The 19,137-nt window shown below is 47.2% G+C and overlaps 1 protein-coding gene across 1 annotated transcript in view; it reads right to left on the minus strand.

Moving 5' to 3' along the window:
* HADHA (hydroxyacyl-CoA dehydrogenase trifunctional multienzyme complex subunit alpha) overlaps window positions 1–19,137 on the minus strand; it is a gene marked incomplete at its 5' end in the record, with an annotated part of 28,237 nt that overhangs the window by 7,731 nt on the left and 1,369 nt on the right. Inside the window, 13 exons of the mRNA XM_081997234.1 lie at window positions 211–297; window positions 1,010–1,181; window positions 1,875–2,009; window positions 2,301–2,410; window positions 6,864–6,920; window positions 7,781–7,899; window positions 8,582–8,704; window positions 12,171–12,273; window positions 12,358–12,477; window positions 13,511–13,649; window positions 14,901–15,034; window positions 15,738–15,808; window positions 15,897–15,938. Of these exons, the coding sequence (XP_081853360.1) occupies window positions 211–297; window positions 1,010–1,181; window positions 1,875–2,009; window positions 2,301–2,410; window positions 6,864–6,920; window positions 7,781–7,899; window positions 8,582–8,704; window positions 12,171–12,273; window positions 12,358–12,477; window positions 13,511–13,649; window positions 14,901–15,034; window positions 15,738–15,808; window positions 15,897–15,938 (1,412 nt within the window). The remainder of the gene's footprint in view (window positions 1–210; window positions 298–1,009; window positions 1,182–1,874; window positions 2,010–2,300; window positions 2,411–6,863; window positions 6,921–7,780; window positions 7,900–8,581; window positions 8,705–12,170; window positions 12,274–12,357; window positions 12,478–13,510; window positions 13,650–14,900; window positions 15,035–15,737; window positions 15,809–15,896; window positions 15,939–19,137) is intronic.

The following is a 19,137-nucleotide window of genomic DNA, read 5'->3' on the forward strand; positions in this document are numbered from 1 at the left end:
GGGTGAGTCCACCTTCATCCTCTTCCTACCTGTCCAAAGACCACAAGCTCTTTGTTCAAAGCTTGCACTGGGGGCAGAGGAGGAGCTGTTTCATGTTCTGAGGAGGAAGCAGAAGATCCCAGTGCTCACCTACAGCAAAGCCAGTTTTCCACTAACAGGCAGCTCAGCACAGAGCAGACTCATAGCAGGCATGTGGCACTGGGTACTCACCTTCTCCGGCCTCTTGCTAACAGCAGCAATTTGGCTGATTGGGAGGGCAGATGTGTTACTGGCAAAGATACAGTGAGCAGGGATCACCTGTGGCAGAGGGTGGAAGAGACAGTGTAAGTGCACAGGCTCCAGAGTCAGATCCAGAGCCCTGAGAGAACAGTACCGTACCTGCTAACCCTGACAAACAAGGCAAACTTGATTTTCTCTCTCCGGGCAGACAGTATTAGAAACTGATTCTAAAGCAGCAGCCCAAGTCAGCCAGATCTGACTTCCCCTGAACTCTCCCCAGGTCTGCAATATTAGTCTCAGAGCCCCCGTGTTTCTGCCTGGCTATTGCAACTACATTAGACACTGCAGGGAGGGACTTCAGAAACGTGCACAGACCAGATCCTTTACCATGCAGTTATTTCCCTGAGTGTGCTCTTGAACAGAAAAGCCCAGTGGCAGCAAGATAGAGACAGTAAAGGACTAAAGTTGTGGAGATACCAAAAGACATTACTGTCATATCAATATGCTCAGACAAACAAAGGGTTTTTTTGAGCAGCTCCCAGGGGTCAGGGAACATCAGAACTGCCCTGTTCAGCTAAGAACTACCGACTCCTTATTGAGCAGTGAATATCCCTAGTGAACAGGAAGGGTGCCATTGACACTCACTCATGTACTGACATAAATAACTCGCACTAAACTGCAGCACAATGAAGATGTGACAAACCCAATGGGATGGGACAGGACAGGACACCTTGAGTCTCCACCGTACAGGGGCCACATCTAGCACAAGCTGCTCAGAACTGATACTCACAGCCTCCACTTCCTTCAGCACTTTGTGCTTGATGTTAATGTCCTCAAACACAGCCTCGATCACCATGTCTGCCTTCTCAAAGCCCTTGTAGTCCAGCTGGCCCGTCAGGTTGCTGAGAATGGAATCCCTCTCAAACGATGTCAGACTCTTCTTCTTCACCTTGCCGTTCAGCCTAGGGAGGGGACAGCTCTGTCACAGCTCCTGGGCAGGGCAGGGCAGGGCAGGGCAGGGCAGGGCAGGGCAGGCCAGGCCAGGCCAGCCCAGCCTGCTGGAGGTACACCACAACACCAAGGGCATCCCTCCCTCACTCCTGGAGCTGGGACCCAAACCACCACCTCCAAACCAGCAGGACTGCCACTCTGCCTACTGGCCCCTCCTTCCATCTGGAAAAAGGAGAGCCCTGCTCACACAACTCAGCTGGTGCATTAGCTTGAAGGTCAATTGCTGACATTCCTGATGATGCACAGCTGAGCACTCTTACAGAGGAGCCAGGAAGACAGGGGAAACAAATCCAGCTTTTCAGAAGTCTGACCAGATGCCTTCCCTGACATGGGCCTCTAGGCAGCCAGGATTACTCCCTCCCACCTTAGCCCTATAAGCTATTGCTAAATCTAAAAGCTAAAGCAATCATCTGTTAGGTTTTCTACCTACCTAAGGAGCTAATGCTGAATACACTGGGCCTATTTCGTAGCAATATCCCAGCACACTGCATAGGGCAACCTTAAAAGAAAGCATTTCTGTGACATCTGATGGCAGAAGACTCCAAATGAACAGAGATGTCAGGAGTTCCTGACTGCCTGAAAGCAGAGCAGTATTTTGGCTAAAGGCAGCCCCATCCTGAGCAAATTCCTTTTAACTTACGTACCCCTTGAAGACTTGCTGCTGCCCTCTGTCCAAGCCTTGCTGTGCTGTGTCCTTCAGAATGGTCTTCAGTCCCTTATCCACTGAAACCTGGGCGATCCCAGCTCCCATGAGCCCCGCTCCCAGCACTGCCAGAGTCCTGCACAGAAAAGGATCAGGGGACACATTCAAAGCTAGAAATAGCTGAATTTCCATTGCTGTTGTCAGATTCATACAGATCCTGTCCACCCAAGCACTATTTTTAGTGAGGTCACGCAAGAAGATTTCACTTGTGGGTGAAACCTCTGAACTGCAGAGGATTAGCCTTCTGGAGGCTGGAAATATCTCTGCTCTGCTACACTGCTTTTCAGGACTCTAGCCTGCTCTGTCCCAAGAGCCTTTTAGCAGAGGTCCTCCAACTGCTCCTCAGGCAGCCCACGCTTGCACTTACTTGACCTCTCGCTGAGGTGTTCCAAACTTGTTCTTCTTGCAATGCACCTGCCCATGGTAAAGTCCAATCAGTGCCTTGGATTCCTTAGTCACTGCAAGTTGGCCAAAGCTCTGCAAGAAAGGGAAGAGGGAAGCGGAGAGTTTGGCATTGAATAGCTATCTCACTTCCAGCAAAACACAGCGAGGGGAGGGCACAGCCACCCTGCGCAACTGCAGACTGGTAACCTGGTTAGAAAAGGAAGAAGGGACAGGGCGTATGTCTCCTCTGCAGAGACACACCTTCTGCGATAAGCACAGCTCACTTTGCACCACTACCTCCCGTATGGGCTGCCAGAAAGCAGTAGAAGACTGCTTGATCAACATCCTTTCCCATAAACAATGTAATTTAAAGTGTCCGAAAGAGCATGTACCTCAAACTTGTGTCTGGAGGGGCAGGGGTTCTGCCAGGGAAGAAAAGCAGCCATAGTAGTTCCATGTCCATCTCCTTCCTATCCACCGAATCATTCACAGCTATTTGCACCCTCCCAGCACGGCTTTGGGAGGAGCACTCCCCAGCAGTTCATTGGAGTGATGGTAAGCCAGAAGCAACGCCGCTGCCTCGGCCAGCCAGCAGCTGCGGGGTCCTATGAGATCAATGCAGGAGCCACTCCTACTCCCCCAGGGGCAGGACTGTATTTCACTGCCATGGGACCTTTTCTCCCCCATGTGCACCCTGCACTACCTGGGGCCATTTCCCCAGAGGCTTCCAGGTAGATGGGCCCTGCCCTCAGATTTTGAGAAAAATCTTTAAAACGGGACAATCCTCAGTGACAGCAGTAGCCCGATAGTATTTTCAGAGGATCATGGACAGGCAACAAAATCTCCCAGCACTCAGCATGAAACGGGAAAGCAGTCAGGAAGACAAAAGACAACAAACTAACGTTGTCTAAGCCAAGTCAGCTAAGGAAAGCTGCCAACGCAACATAGTTCAGAGCAGGCTGTATACTCCTTCATCACCGTCCTGCGAGTTAGAGGCTTGCTAAAATATCAGAAACACAAAGCCTGGAAGAGAATCTGCAAGTTTCCTATCCTAGGGGAAAGAGGGAGGCATTAAAAAAAGACATGACACTGACACTTATTATTCTTTAGAGGGTTCTGGGAAGATCTCCATCCTGCTGCTATTCTCAGGAAAAAACATTCATTCTCTTCTGTAAGGAACAGAGTATCCCAAGCCTTTTATTCAGCACCAGACCAAACGTGGGTGGAATGCATAACCAGAACAGATGGGGTATACCCAGGAGGTCATTGTTAAGGTAGGAGGCAGACAGCTACATCTCAGACCATGACCTTGTCACCAGAAGACGAGAAAAGGAGCTACTAAGCACAGCAGGAAAGACTCTGGGATGCGACAGACAGCAGTGTGAAAAGGTGGTGAAAGTTACAGATAGTACTGCAGGAGACGGATGGATTTTACCAGAGGTTATGGGGCAACAACACTGAGAGATGACCAAAATGCCGAGATAACCAGGGTGTTAACTGGTGAGATAACCCACACCACAGGGAGTGTTGTGGGTCTTCTGCAGAGCCAGGTCTTGCAGAGCCAGCAGTGCCCAGGTAACCACACCAGTGACACTGCACAGCCAGAGTTACCTCTTCAGTATCAGAAGTAACAAATTTGAGCACAGATGTAGCAAAACTGGGACCAGTGAGGAAAAATTAACTAAGGGCAGGTTGTTTATCAGGGCAGAGACAAAGGCAGAGAAAGGGAGGGATCAAGATGGCTGGGGATGAACAAGCAGGGGAAAACAAAGACTCTGTGTGTGTGTGGGGAATAAAAGGGTCATGCATAAGCAAGCTGCTGGCAAGTACCCTTGCCTGCTCAAGCCCTGGACCTGCCCACCACAGTCTGTCCTACCTCCATATTAAATTCTATTCCTGTTTTCCCCGAGTGTGTCACTAGCAAACCTCAGGCAGGACTAGACAGCACTTAGGACACGAGGTCCGTATGCCAGCAGCTGGTCAAAGTGGGCCCTGTGGCCAACTAACTGACAGACAAAACACCTACAGCCAGCTACTAAGGGTGTGTGTGTACACACACATGCACTTACTGCTGCATGTGAACTTCAATTCTGAGCAGCCAGCCAGGAGGAAGAGCATCGATCACCCGCACTGGCCATGCCTGTGAGTGGTTTGTGTTTATGTGGGTGCCACCGGTAAAGGCACTGCGCTGTCTGTGCAACCAGCCATGTGTGTACTCTGTGTTTGTGAACGTATGTGTGCGTGCACCTACACCTCTGCCATAGGATACCTCTTCTATGAGTCCTATACATGCTCTGCCTCACCACTGGCTGGACCTGTGAAGGGGAAAAGCAGCAAGCAGAATAAGAGGTGAAGTATTCTGGGCTTTAAAGTGCAAAAGACTTGACTTCCCTTAACAGTCATTATTGGTGCTAAACAAAACCCACGTGCCAGGGACCTAAAGAACTGAAGGGAAAGGAAGAATGAAATAGAGGCTCATTTCACAGAATCACGGAATGGTTGAGGTTGGAAGAGACCTGTGGAGACTGTCTTCTCCCACCCCATCACTCAACGCAGAGTCAGCTACAGCAGGCTACCTAGGACTGTCCCTGATTGGATTTTGAATATTGCCACGGAAGGAGACTCCACAGCCTCTCCGGGCAATCTGTTCCAGCATTCAATCACCTTTACAGTAAAAAAAGTTGGTTTGCATATTTAAGTGGAATTTGCCGTTTCAGTTTGTGCCCATTACCTCCTATTCTGCCACTGGATACCACTGAGAAGAGTGTAGCTACGCCTTCTTTACTGCTTCCTACCAAGGTTATTTATACACATTCGTCAGATCCCTCCGAGTCTTCTCTTCTCCAGGCTGAACAGTCCCAGATCTCCCAGCCTCTCCTCATGTGCCAGATGCTCCAAGGCCTTTAATCATCCTTGTGGCCCTTTGCTGGATTCTCCCCGGCCAGCTGGCCCCCAGCCTGTACTAGTGCATGGGGTTATTCCTCCCCAGGGGCAGCACTTGGCATTTCCCTTTGCTGAACTTCACGAGGTTCCTGTGTCTGCCCAGTTCTCCTGGGACCTGCTGAGGTCTCCCCTGAATGGCCAATACTAGCCAGTAGGTTGAATGGAGTGGTTACTAAATAGGTAAGTTTGACCAAGGGATAAGGAGAGACAAGTCCTGTTCTGTGTGAGAAACCGCTACTGAAAAAACCCACCTAATTTTCAAAAGTATCTGAAGTTATCAATGGGTGAAAAAGGACCAGCACAAAGTATCTGGACTAGAAAACAGGACCAAAATAAGAGTAACAAAGAATCAGCACCCTGAACAAAGATGATCACAGAATGGTAGGGATTGGAAGGGACCTCTGAAGATCATCTGGTCCAATCCCCCTGTCCTGGTTTCAGCCAGGATAGAGCTGGTTTTCTTCACAGAAGCTAGTGTGAGACTGTGTTTTGGATTTGGGATGAGAAACTGTTGATAATGTGCTGATGTTTTGGGTTGCTGCTGAGCAGTCAAGGACAGCCCAGCTTCTCGTGCTGGCCTGCCAGCGAGCAGGCTGGGGGTGCACGGGGAGCTGGGAGGGGACACAGCCGGGACAGCTGACCCAGACTGGCCAAAGAGATATTCCCTACCATACGACGTCATGCCCAGTACATAAACTGGAGTTGGCCGGGGGGCGGAAATCGCTGCTCGGGGACGGGCTGTCGATCGCCGGGTGGTGAGCAATTGCTGTATTGGGCATCACTTGTTCTTGTACATTCCTTTGTTGGTATTATCATTGTTGTTTCCTTCTTTCTTTCTGTCCTATTAAACCGTGTTTATCTCAACCCACAAGGTTTTTTTCCTAATTCTCTCCCCCACCCTACTGTGGGAGGGGGAGTGAGCGAGCGGCTGCGTGGTGCTTAGTTGCCGGCTGGGGCTAAACCACGACACCCCCTGCCAATGCAGGGTCACCTAAGGCAGGGTGCACAGGAATGTGTCCAGTCGGGTTTTGAAGGTCTCCAGAGAAGGAGACTCCACAACTGCTCTGGACAGCCTGTTCCAGTCCTCCGAACAAAAGTGGTCAAAAAAGGTGACAGAGTAAATACAACACTAGTAAAAATGAAAGCTAATTCTTGGAAGAAATTACTTGCTTGCACCAATTTGCCTGGGAACACTGATGAGACTCAGAACACTACACCCGCACCTCTAGGTTACCTGTCCCTTGTGACGATCGGAAAACAAACAGTGCTCAGACACAAAGAGAAATCAAAGTCCTGTTATGTGAAACCTGGATCGGTGAACTCCAATCTGGTTATTCCCCACTCAAAAAGATAACCCAGACAGGAGTGAGAAGAGGCACAAAACTGTTTTTACAAATGAAGAACCTTGACAAACAGTTCTGTTGTTCAAGACAAGCTTTTTTCCCAGCCCCCCCTGCCAGAAGAAGGGGCAGGGAACAAGACACCAGTTTGACCATTCTGTGAGGAATAAAGGGGTTCCTTTGTGAGTGGTTAAATACAAATCCTCCCCCCTTCCCCCCAACCCCGCAACTTACCAATTACTACCGGGGATCTAACCTCCTACCTGGGATTCAGTGAGGTATCCAGCGTCACGCCCCTGATCAAGACCAGTCTTTACAACCTAGCCAAAGAAGAACAATAAAGATGCACTGCTATTAAGTCATGTCTGCCAACATCTACCCTTTAATGAGATTACTTGTTTAGCTGCACCTCCTGTTTTCAAAAGTGACCCCTCCCCAATACTCAAGGCACACTTCAGACTCTGGGTCCTGTCCATGCTGTTCAAAGCAGAGCTATGAATCACCTTGTCCTTCTAGCACAGAATAGCTACGACAGCAAGGACTTTTCCATCAGGTTAATTTTTACACATACCTTGTGGTTTCAGGAATTGTTTTCAGTAGGACTGTGCTCCTGTAATGTCATTGCTCTCAGAGTCAGAGGGGGGCATTCACAGGTTTTAGAGAAGTCTTGGCAACAACTTAAATAGTGAAAAGTAATTTTAAAAATAAGGATTCGACCATGGACAATGTCTGTAAGTAATACAATGCCTGTGTTACTCAGGGGACTAAGTTTTAAAGTACTGTGGGGTTAGTTCTATGAAAACAGCAATTTATGTTTTCCTGGCTTCAAACAGGTTAACCCATCGCTTTAGAAACCGTATAGGAAACCTGGAAAAACTGCAGCTGAAGGTTTCATGGACAAAGTATTCCAGCTAAGCCTTCCCTCAGCTGGAATTCTTGATCTTCCCCTTACTGGTACCAATACCACATAAACTGGTGATCATATTCTGGCAAGCTATTCTGAATTTTACTATGCTTGCTTGGTACACCATACAGCTAGCACTCATCAAGACTGATCTTCTATGAAGATCAGGATGCATGGCTTGACTCAGAGGAAGGAGCCTCCTTCCCTCTCTCTGTTGCCATATTACCCCACAGATCCACCTTCACTGTAGTTTCTTGGGCCTCGCAGCAGGGTTACCTCAATGATCTTTAGTGGAGCAGGGTAGAGTCCTTTGGTTTGCTTCTGAACTTTGCTTTCCACTGTCTTGTAGACTTGCTGCCTCACAAACGGAAGAGCCATAGCATAGTCTGTTATTTCTGCAAGATGGGACAAAACATGTCTCAGCATAGTGCTATATGCACAATCATCCTTTAAATGATTAACCTGAAAGTTAAAGAGTATAGACATGAATGTTGCATATCTGCAATAGCAACATGCACCTGAAACTCAGCCACAGGTAGCATGGTCTGCTCAGAAGGCTTTCTATGGCTCGTTCCACAGACAAGTCTCATTTAGGGCTAAAATATCCTCCTCATACAACTGGTGACAGACTGACCTCTGTGGAGTAGAACTCACACAGGGAAGTCACCATTTCAGGGCTCTGCCAACTGTAGAGTGCTGCTTAAAGAGGGTTAGTACAGAGCAGACCCATGTGCCTCTTCCCACTTGATTACACAACCTTGGTACAGAACTTGCTACTGAAATTTTGAAGATGGATAGTCCTCTGGAGGTAGCTGCTGCTTTCTCGCCGAGGCTTGGCTCCAGTCTAGTATACTTCAGGAGCCACCATGTGCAGCTCTGGCAATGCCACTTGAAGATCGGACTTCCAGAGCAATGTTTTCTCTACCAACCCATCTCTCTCAAGAGATGATTACAACATGAAATAACTTTGTTTTTAAAATGGAATTAAGTAGGAGCACGAACATATCCCTGAGAAGCAAAGCTAGATTAGACTCTCTACAGTCCCTTGGGATTTGGCTACGATGCCCACGGACTTACTCTGTATTAGCCCTTTTGATCTTTTGGAAGACACAGTCCTGTTGGCTAGTCCTCTGGCAAAGCCAATTGCTACCTCCTCCAAGTACTCAACTGTTCGTGCTTCTGGAGTCTTCACACCTGGGCCTGTGAATAAAACAAGATGTTTTGAGAAGTGCTTGAAATGCAGCACAAGTTATCACTGATGGAAGATGACACAGAAGAGCAAGGATGAGTCAGCAACATGATGTTCCTTTGAAGTGCTACCACTCTATTTCCCCCCCACCTGTTTGATTTTTCTTGACTATGAACAATGATGGAAAGGCTCAACAGGCAACTCTGTGAAGGCCCCAAGGCATTTAACACCCACAGCATTACACAGAAATGCCAAAATGCCAACTCCTAATGGGAGCACACAGCAGTATATCACTTAAACATCAATACTACTTTCACAGAGCCAGGGAATAGCTTTGGTTAGAAGGGGACGTGGGAGGCCATCAGGTCTGACCCGCTGCTCAAAGCGGGGCCAAGTTCAAAGTTAAATCCAACTCTGGAATTTGATCAGGTGGCTCAGGGCCATGTTCTGCCAGTCTTTGAACATCTCCAAGGATGGCGGTTCTATCACCTCTCTGGACTCCTGTTTCAGTACCTGACCATCTTGTTGCAAATTGGGCCCTTTAACTTTGCTTAACTGCAGGCATCCCCATACCTCAACAGAACTTAAGTGTTCTGCTTCCCCTCCCTCTTGTTGCACCTCTGCCTTCTTATGTGGTACAGTAAGTCTGCACAACTAAGTTGTACCAAGACTGTTGCTCTTAAACATTCAAACAACAGTTATGAAGCACTGTGTCCCTGAAAATTACCTGTGCTGGAACTGATGTCCAATGAAACCTCAACTTTTGATCTCAGGTGCAGGAAGTCTCTCACTTGCTTTAGCTAGTGCAACACACAGCAACACCTAGCCAGGCTCCAGGTGATGTGCCATCCATCTTGTGGCCTGCCTCTGCTAACTGAAAGCTGCCCCACAAACAGTGAAGCAAGCTACCACAAAACAAGTTTTAGCAATCTCTGAGGGTGGGTTGCACAACGTGCAAGCACAGGACTGGTACCATCAGTACACGAGGATAGAGTACAGGGCTGAAAAGGTAGTTGTGTAAAGTTGGAGGCAAACACAATGAGTCATTAATAAAAGAGTAATGCCCAGTGATTCTGCACAGAGCTAACATAAGGAGCCTGCAGCTAAACATGCAGGCCTTGGGCTGCCTCTGAATTAGCAGAACAAACCTGATGAGGTTACAACTCTGTATCCTTACCGCTGGCTGACCTCATTAACCTTCACTATAAACTGCCCCAAGCACACCCAGATGCTGCACAGAGCCCTCAGATCTAAGAAAACACCACAGCAGACAACTACTGCCTGACACAGGAGACAGTTAAAGAACAAAAACAAGCCAAAACCCCCCTGCTCTTTCACCTCCCACCTCTCTCCCTCCACCAAACGCTGAGGTCTTCAACTTTAAGGTTTCACCTCTTTTTGCATAAAAACTTAAGAGCATATCCCCAGATGCTGCTGTCTGCTGGAGGGTCTCTTAGCAAGAAGCAAATAAAAGAGCATGTAGATTTTGACCAGATCATGAAAGCTCACTGTTAGGAAGTCTCACTCATACCCTGGCAGTATGTCAGGGCCAGTCTAGAGGAAAACAGTCCAAACAAAACAACGTATTTCATTTTACAGGCCGCTCAGAAAACTTAACCCAGAGCTGCTGCGTAATCTACATTTCAGCAATGCCCACTGGATTTTAGAGAATTTATTGGAAATTTGAGAGCATCTGGAATTTCTGAGCTCAAACCTTACCAGCTTCCAAATTCTCCTCCCACTACTTCAAGGCAACATGTCTGAGACCTTCAACTTTAGTGACCTGATGTGCTGCAGGATGCAAATACCCCATTTCCCCTTTCCATCTGAGTGTTCGACACCAGCAAGTGCTGGACTTTGATACTACAGCTGAAGAAGAGAGCTGCTTATTTATAAGTCTGAGCTCAAAGAACTATTTAGGCAAGGTGGTCAAACCCACATATGTGGGTTTATTTTACTTGTGGTTACCTTTCAACATTTTGTAGTGTCCTAACCCAGGAGCTCCAAGATGTCGACTCGTATCTGTTTTCTTGTACAAAAGGCACGTGCCAGAATTAGATCTAGGCATAGTGGTGAACAGATCAAAAGAATGCTGTAGAGCCCCCGACTGAGGGAGAACTGATTGCACCCCATGAAATTGCATCCTGATTAATGCCGTCTTCTCTCCTTCAGAGCTTTCTATAATCAGTTAAAACATCACCCCAGTTAAAGCTGCTTTTGCCCAGAAATTGAGCACGAACATGAGAATACTCAGCAGAAAGCCTTCTGGCACTGGCTGCTATTTGAATGAACAAGGAATGCCTCTAATGCTTGCATATAATTTGTTTCTTGTGTTCCTCCTACATGCTTATCTGGTCTGAGCTAGGATTCCAAACAGCTCTTCAGAAAGTTCAGGTTTCTTTTAAGCAAGCCAGTGTAATCACTACTATAAAAAGCTGTTTTTGCTGGCTCTTAAAAGGCAATTCACATTTAAACCAGTATACTGTGGTAAAGTTTATTCAGCCAATTTTAACTCAAGCCTGGGTACCTGTGATCCATTTTACAAGCAAGAAGACAGCTAAGGACATGTCCATGCAGCTGAACACTGGCATCTGAGACAGAACAGGCACAGGCCCTTCCCTTGCATTTCTCAGGGTAGGCAGCATTTCTTTTTGGGTTTTTTTTGGTGGTGGTTTGTTTTGGTTTTGTGTTTGTTTTTTTGTTTTGGTGGTTTTGTTTTCTTCAACTTCAGGAGCTATGGGCCACCAGGGTACTCTGGCCATGTCCTGCCTGGGGAAAGAAAGCTCAGCACAGTACAACTGCGTGGCAGTACCAGCTAGCACAGTGCTTTCCATTCTAACTCCTGGCTGCAGCTGCTCAGCCCTTTCAGAGGAGGCTGTGGAGGGTTTGCCCCTCCATTTAGTCCCCTTCCAAGAAAGCCCCCCTTGTGAATGGAACAGCAGAGCAAGAAATTATTCACTAGGCTCACTCAGCACTTGGAAGTGCAATTTGGTCTGCAGTTTCCAAGGGATTTCTGCATCCAACTTAGTCAGTTGGCAATTCAGAGCACCTAAGCTGTGGGGGTTGGCTTCTTCTCAAGACCTTGTCACAGAGATTAACATCTGCAGGCTGCATAAATGTAGGCATCGGTCATCTATTCTCCTTTCATTATGGGTTGCAATCTGTCTCTCTGACATGATAAACCAGGAATGCAGGTTCTTATCTGTATAATTAGCTTCTGCAAGAGAGCCAGCAGGCCTGCCCTCTATGCTAACCTTTCCCTATTCGCTTAGCTTTAGCAGGAGCCTGACATTTCAAGGGCTCCATGCACATGCTTCTAAGGTGGGAAGGGAAATTACACTGCAGAGCATGGTAGGGACTTTGCAGTCCATATGCTCTACCCCCACTAGACTGATGGCTTCTCCACTAATTTCAGTAAGGAGGAGAGGTTAACTGACAGGCAGCAGATCAAGAAACTTGAGAGGCATTACGTCTGACCTAGTGGGTCCACCAGCTGGTCAACCAGACCCATCTTCTTTGCCCTGTCAGCACGGATGTTCCTTCCAGTCAGCATCATATCAAAGGCAGCAGGAAGTCCCACCTGGAAGGGCAGAAAGGGGATTTCAGAATGGGAGCACGCCCTGCAGCAGAAGGGGCTATCAAGTAAAGTTTCTCTCTCACTTACCATCTTTGGCAGCCTCTGAGTACCCCCTGCCCCTGGCAGGAGACCCAGTAACACTTCAGGTGTTCCCAAGATTGTTTTCTTGTCCTTTGTTGCTATTCTGTAGTGACAGGCAATGGCAACCTTACAAAAAGAAGAGAAAACTAAAGGTTTCCCTGTGCAAGACCAGAGAAGAACTGGGCATCCATAACAAAGGTCTCTTCTACACATTGCCTCAGCTTTCTTCTTGTCCCTACCCCAGTTCCCCATTTCAACTGCCCAAATTCCCTCTGTGCTCAACTGATGGCTTCTTCCAGCAAGAGAAGCACATGCAGGGCAGATGATAACAAAACATGAACGTGAAACTACCAAACTGAGCCACGCTATTTTGAAATCTCATCTAGACCATCACGGGCTAAATTCATTTACTACACTGAGAGCATGGTCCCATATACAGATCAGCCATGATACTGGGTTTATCACTGGATCACCAAGTCCTGATCTATAACCACAGTGCTTGTAAAAAGCTGCAACTGCCTGAGAAATCAACACATAACCGAAGAGACCCTGTTGCCAACAAGGTTATTCTGTTTTAGTAACAACTTTGCTCCAGGAATTACCACAGAGTCTTTCAGTTTACATCATCCTAAATGGAGATTACGAAGCAAATACTGCATCCAGCTGAAGCGGTGAGCGACTGTGCAGAGTACACAGGCCAGGGTGGAGCCTGGCCAGGTTCCCCACACTCATCCCTCTCACAACAACCTTTAACAGAACAGAAGTTGCTGGGTTACGAGACTCTGTTCATCTGAAAAGCAGCAATTTCCAGCCTGGGCTCTGCCAGCAGCATTTATCCAGATCCAATGCCTGCCGGAAACAGCCGGTTTTCCCTGGGACGCTCTCCATCTAAATATTAGCCTGGCCCACACAGATTCATGTTTGATTAGCTGTCTTTCAACAGAAGCAGAAAAATTAGCATGGCAGAGCCCTCAAGCACCACCAAGCCATTAAACTTGCCACAAACTCATCTGAATGGATGTAATGAACCCATGTCAGGTCTCAAATCCCTCTCGCACTCTCTCACAGTAAGTAGTCCTGCAGGCATTGTTTGGATAGTTTAGAGACCCAGTGCTATCAACTCCCACTCTTGCTTGTCAGGCCCAGAATTGTTCCATACCTCCAGCCCTCCTCCCAGGCAGGAACCACTGATGGCAGCAACTATGGGCTTGGGAGACTGTTCAATTTTTTCTAGCATCTTCTGTCCTTCCTGAGAGAGCTGAGTCACTTCCTGAGAAGTCTTGCAGGCTTCAATCATGCTGCAGCGAGGCAGAAAGGCTGATGAGGATTGGAAAAACACTGAGGAAACCGCAGTAAAATGAGAGTGCTTCAAGGAGTATGTTCCCCTTTTCCCACAAAGCTTCAGTGACTGACGGACAGGCAAGAGCTATTTAGCCCTCCAGTCTTAGATTAACAGACAACACAGGAAGACTACTAAATTCAGTGGGTTAAGTCACTGCATGCTGACACTGGTCTGCGCCTGCAGACAGTGAATGAGTTTCCTTGTGTCAGAGCTTTGAAAGCCTTTGGGGGAGAGGAGGAAGGGTCGTAGGAAGCCTCAAAGCACTTGCCAGGAAGGGTGGAGGGGAGAGCCCAGGATCACTTTTTAAGAGGAGCAGATGGCCAGTGCTCTGATGTTGCACTCTGCCAATTAGAGACTCCCTGTGCCAATTAATTCTCACGGAGGCTAGCAGCATTTGCCAGGCAGGCGCAGTTCAGGAGGCTCGCAGTGTTGAGACCAGCGGACACCTCTTAAAACACAGACTGTCTTTTTGCTCTGCTTACCAGCTCCCACTACTGCCTCCTTCCCACCACAACATATATCAAGTCTCCGCCCCTGAATAAAGCCAGCCAAAAAGATAATAAGTTTTTAGAGCGCCTATTTGTAATTCACCTTCATTCCCAAAAGCTTTCTGTTTTTTAATGTTTTTAAGCAACTGTTCTTTCCCACCTGATGTCAGGACTAGGAGCCAAGGGCACTCCAGGTCCCAGCGAGAACACCCACACAGGTTGTCCCACACCCTGCAAAAGTTACCCATGCTGAATCGCCTGGGAGGCTGCTCAGATACTCCATGTGGCAGAGCACCAAATCCTGCCTAATCAAGGGGCCACGCTGGCAGACTGCCACACACTCAAACTCAGCTTAAATGAAGTCCTGCATGTAAATTATCTGCTCTTGTTGGGTCCCAGACCAAAGGACAATGCTCACCCTCGAGCCAGGAAGGAGGCTGCACCCTTGGCTGCACCCCAGCATGCAGGAAGGAGCGACCAAGTGTTACAGCCAACTGGGGTTTAATGACTAGCCATGTTCCTCTTTATCAAGGTCCTGACTTCATTTGAGCAAGTTCAGCATCCTGTGCCCACAGATTTCATTCCTGGCCTCTGCCTCACCCCTGGGGAGATGTCAGGGACAAGCGGCTCAAACTTCACAGCACACCAGACCACCGGCCCTGGACGCTGGACTTCAGAGAAAGCTCCATCAGCGTAACTTCTAAGGCCCCCATACTTACTCGATATCTGCTCCAGCAATGAAAGAGCCTGGTTTTGAAGAGATGAGGACGGCGCTTTTAACAGCTTCATTGGCCCAGATCTCATTCATTACATCAGTAAACTCGGAGTTCAGTTGTCTGGATAGAGTGTTCACCTGAAGGCAGCAAACAAGCACTGTAGATGGGGAGCCCAGCAGACAGTGGAGTTTAACCTCAGATTATGTCCTGGACTCAACCATCACATCATCAGAAAACCTGCACAGAAGACAGACTGACAACAAAAAGCTATAAACCAATAGCAGGTCTAAATAGATATTCCAAGCCAGTCAGAACAGCAACTCTACAGCCTTTCAAGATTTGCCTTCTGAAAAGTAAAGGACTAGACCATCCAGGAATTCGCCCAACTGCTGGACCATTGCTTGGCACAATTATAACGCTTCTGGGGTGCCCAAATTGAGCCCAGATTTGTTATCAAAAGTTAGTTCATCTTGTGTCATAATACAGCAAGAAAGAAACCTCCAAGATTAATGTACTTCTAGGCTTTTTTTTCTATATAATGGACACTCTCCTTAACCAACCTGAATCCAAGAACTTAATAAGATTCAGCGTTATCTTGTGCCAGAGAGAGAGACAAGTTAGCTCGGTATATGCAAAATATTTCCATGAGGCATTTTCAGATGTCTCATTAAACACCCAAATACTCGTTTTCCTATTTCTACTTTGCTCACAAATTTGAAAGGCTGCAGGTTAGGAAAGTTCTTAGTCTTAAATTAGACTTTTCAATGCCTTCTCCCTATGACTGCTATTCCTGCCGTTTCCACTGATACACCTATTAACCACAGCCAGCTCAAACAGTACCTTTGAATTTGGTGTGTTGAAGCGTACAACAGCAACGTCTCCTTTGATATCATAGCTAACATGGGTTCTAGCTGGAAACAAACAGAAATGTGTTATCAGCTTACGCTCGGTGGATTTTAAGAAAGAAGATGAACTCTCAAAGAAAAGCTTTACACTTACTCTGAAGAGCAGTGGAGGTGGAGATGTTACGGCAAGCATAACCTAAAGAAAAGATGTTGCAGATGTTAAAGGAATTCTCAGTAGTCACAGCTTAACTGTCCTTTATCAATGCGTCCTCCCATCTCCCCTCATCTGCTGAGTATAGCGTTTCAGAAAATCCTGAGTATGAGGCAGTTCCTTCTCTTATGGCTTGACCTGTGCCACCACCAGAGTTCAGCAGACTCCACGCTATTGAAGTGACCTTCACAGCACAGATTCCACACTGCAGCTTCCAACACCAGCAGTGCCAAATCGAGGGCATAAAAAAAAGGAAATCAAAGCCATCTCCCCAAAAAGCTAACAAAAGATGAAGAGGGTGGCACACAGAGGTGTTTTGCCTTTAGTATGCACAGTTCAACACTTCCTCACATGCTAAACCAGAGACTTTGCTGCACTCTGGAGAGTTTCAAGCCTGCAGGTGAACTTCTTTGTAAATCAAACATAACCGCCCCAGATATTTCTGCAAAAACACACTCCTGTGCCAGCAAATGGTGCCACCCCAAATATTACTTCACATCTCAGGGTGTGCATCTGGTGAGCCACAAAAAGAGCAGACAAAATATTTATCCTTGCCTCCATCTATCAACAAAATACTTGATCCACCTCTACTAATTACATATGGAAGCACCTAGACAAACTTGTCTTGTTTCAAAGCACTCCTAAAACTCAGACCATGGTATGAACAAGTTCTGTCCACAAGTGAAAGGCCACTTTTCTGACTCATAAATCCCAGATCTCCTTTTCCTGCTGAGAAACTGTATTTGACCTGATGAATGAATCTACACGAATGAATCTCAGTTCTATTTAAGTGACCTTGATCTTGACCGAGAGGATCCTCTAACGCAGATCTAGGCCGAATCACTGCCAAAGCTGCTTTAAGTCTGAAAGCTAGTAAAAGCATTACTTCTTAAGCACCGTATACACGTCTATCAGTTGGAACAGAGCCATTTAGCTAGGGGAGGTTTACTGCCCAGCACTGATAAAATGTTCAGGAATGAAACATTCCCATTCCCAGCAAGAAGAAGGCACAAAAGCCAGTAGAGGGAAAAAACAAGGTTAAAACCTCAGCCTACACCTCACCAACACATGTGTCCCCGGGCGCGCAACCCCGTGACAGGGGCTCAGGGCTGGAGCCCTGCTGCACTTTGGCCCTCTTTCCACTCTTTTTTTTTTTCCACTTTGTCTCCGGCACTGGCAGCAGGGACTGACCTTTGCGCTCCATTCCCCGAGCCCAGGAGACACGGTGCGACGCTGTGAGGATGGAAATTCAGTGTCAGTCTGTCCCAGCAGACAGGTCTGTGCGTGTGTGTGTGTCATGTGCCCAACACCACCAATTTATAAACAAAGAGCAAACTGGTTTCCACTCAAAAGCTACTTATAAAGTACTTTTGGACTAGGATAATACCCAGGCTGTGATTGCTGTAGCCAACTTTAATTTCCCTAAACTTTTTGTGCGCTGAAGTCAGGTACTCCTGAAACTAAACGCCAATGCTCATTTCCCACTAAACTAAGCGTGGTCTGACAACAATTTCTCTGCTGACAGATGCTGCTCAACAGCATATCACGTGCTTTCAATGGAAGTATTTTAACTCGATAAAAGCCACACAGCTCCGCTACTTTAGACAGAAGGCAAGGACTAAACTATCTTACTGAATTAATTCACTTCAATTCTGTATTGCTGCACATGGCTAGGCCCAGCAGGAAGGAGAATTAGACCAAACAAGTCTCAGCTGTGAGGCAAGTGATAATGTTTTCCTTCCACACCCTCAGTCCCGCGTCTGCTAAGGCTGGGATGTGGGAAGGTAAGCAGCACATCTCTCCAACACTTAGCAAAAGCTAAACACTGACTATGTAGTAAAAACCAAGTTGCACGCAAAACACACAATCTCAATTAAAAATAAAAAGTGAATGGAGTAATTAACTTGTTTCTCTTTCTATGATCTAACATGCTTTTCTCTTTCACATCGGTTCCCAAACAGGCTGCTTCCATGAAAACCGTAAACTCTGAATTCCACTTAGCCTTTCAGTTCTAGCAAAACAAAAGATATTGAAGTAGGAGAAAAAAAATATCAAGGGCACGACTCAACAAATCTCACTACATTTTAATATAAATTCTTTCGGGAAAGACACTGTCTTAGAGCAACAGCTGCTTAATATTTGAGTGAGGTTTCTTTAGCCTGACAGCATTTTGGGTTAGAGCCCCAGAATACTTGTGGAAAACATGTGTAAAACTAAAAGCACATTTACTTGGTCACAGTTACAGCACATCTGCTTTAGGAGTGGATTCATTCAGTAGTATGACAGTAACTTGCCAAGATCGGAGCCAGAAGAAAATCCTCCTTCAAAATGCTGAAGGAAGCAGCAGCAGGCCAGATGTACACTGACGCCATTTCACTAGCATTCACTCTAGAATTAAAAGCCTTGAATATCGATTCCATTTGTACTACTACTTCACTCACTCCAATTAAAAGACCATCTAGAGACAGAGACACCAACACTTCAGACAGTTGCTCTCAGGACTTTGGCAGAGAACGGAGAACACCCCTTTCACACAGACCAGCCAAGACCTGTTTCTTCCCACTTTCTCTTTTCTGTGTCATTTCCTCGGCTGCTTCCCTGTCCAGCACTTCCCCTTCCCACCTTCCACTCACCCGGATGCGGCAGGCCACTTGAAGTGGGAACAGCATCCATGGATGGTTCAGGAGGAAAGCCTTCTTGCAGTCCTGGACTCCAAGCACCAGCGGAGCGAACGAGCTGAAGCTCAGGATGACAACCTCCCACGCTTTCAGCATGTACCTGCGAGCTGATGGCACAGACTGCCGAACTGCGAGCCGGGAAACTTTTGACAAACTGAGCTTTCCTGTCCCCTCTGGGAACCTGCTAGCACACGGCATGTGGCTCAGCAGGTACGGCCAGCTCTCGAGCTCACAACATCTTCTGCCTGCTTGCTGCCTTCTCTATGCTTTTTGGCCTGCCCTGGCGAAGTCTGCATCCAATCTGAGAAACGCTTTGTTAGGGCAGAACAACACTGTTAATTACAGTGAGTGACAGTGTCCTCACAACAGCTCCAGGACTTTTTGCAATGAAGAATATTGCCAGTTGCAACAAGAAGTCCAATCAATGACAGCCTGAGCACTCGCTGGAGTTACCACAGGTTAGCGATGGCAGCGCCCTGCTCCTGGAGCAACTGGCTCACATATAA

Source organism: Phaethon aethereus, assembly GCF_964289735.1.
Source record: "Phaethon aethereus genome assembly, chromosome: 3".
In the NCBI taxonomy this organism is placed as follows: domain Eukaryota; kingdom Metazoa; phylum Chordata; class Aves; order Phaethontiformes; family Phaethontidae; genus Phaethon; species Phaethon aethereus.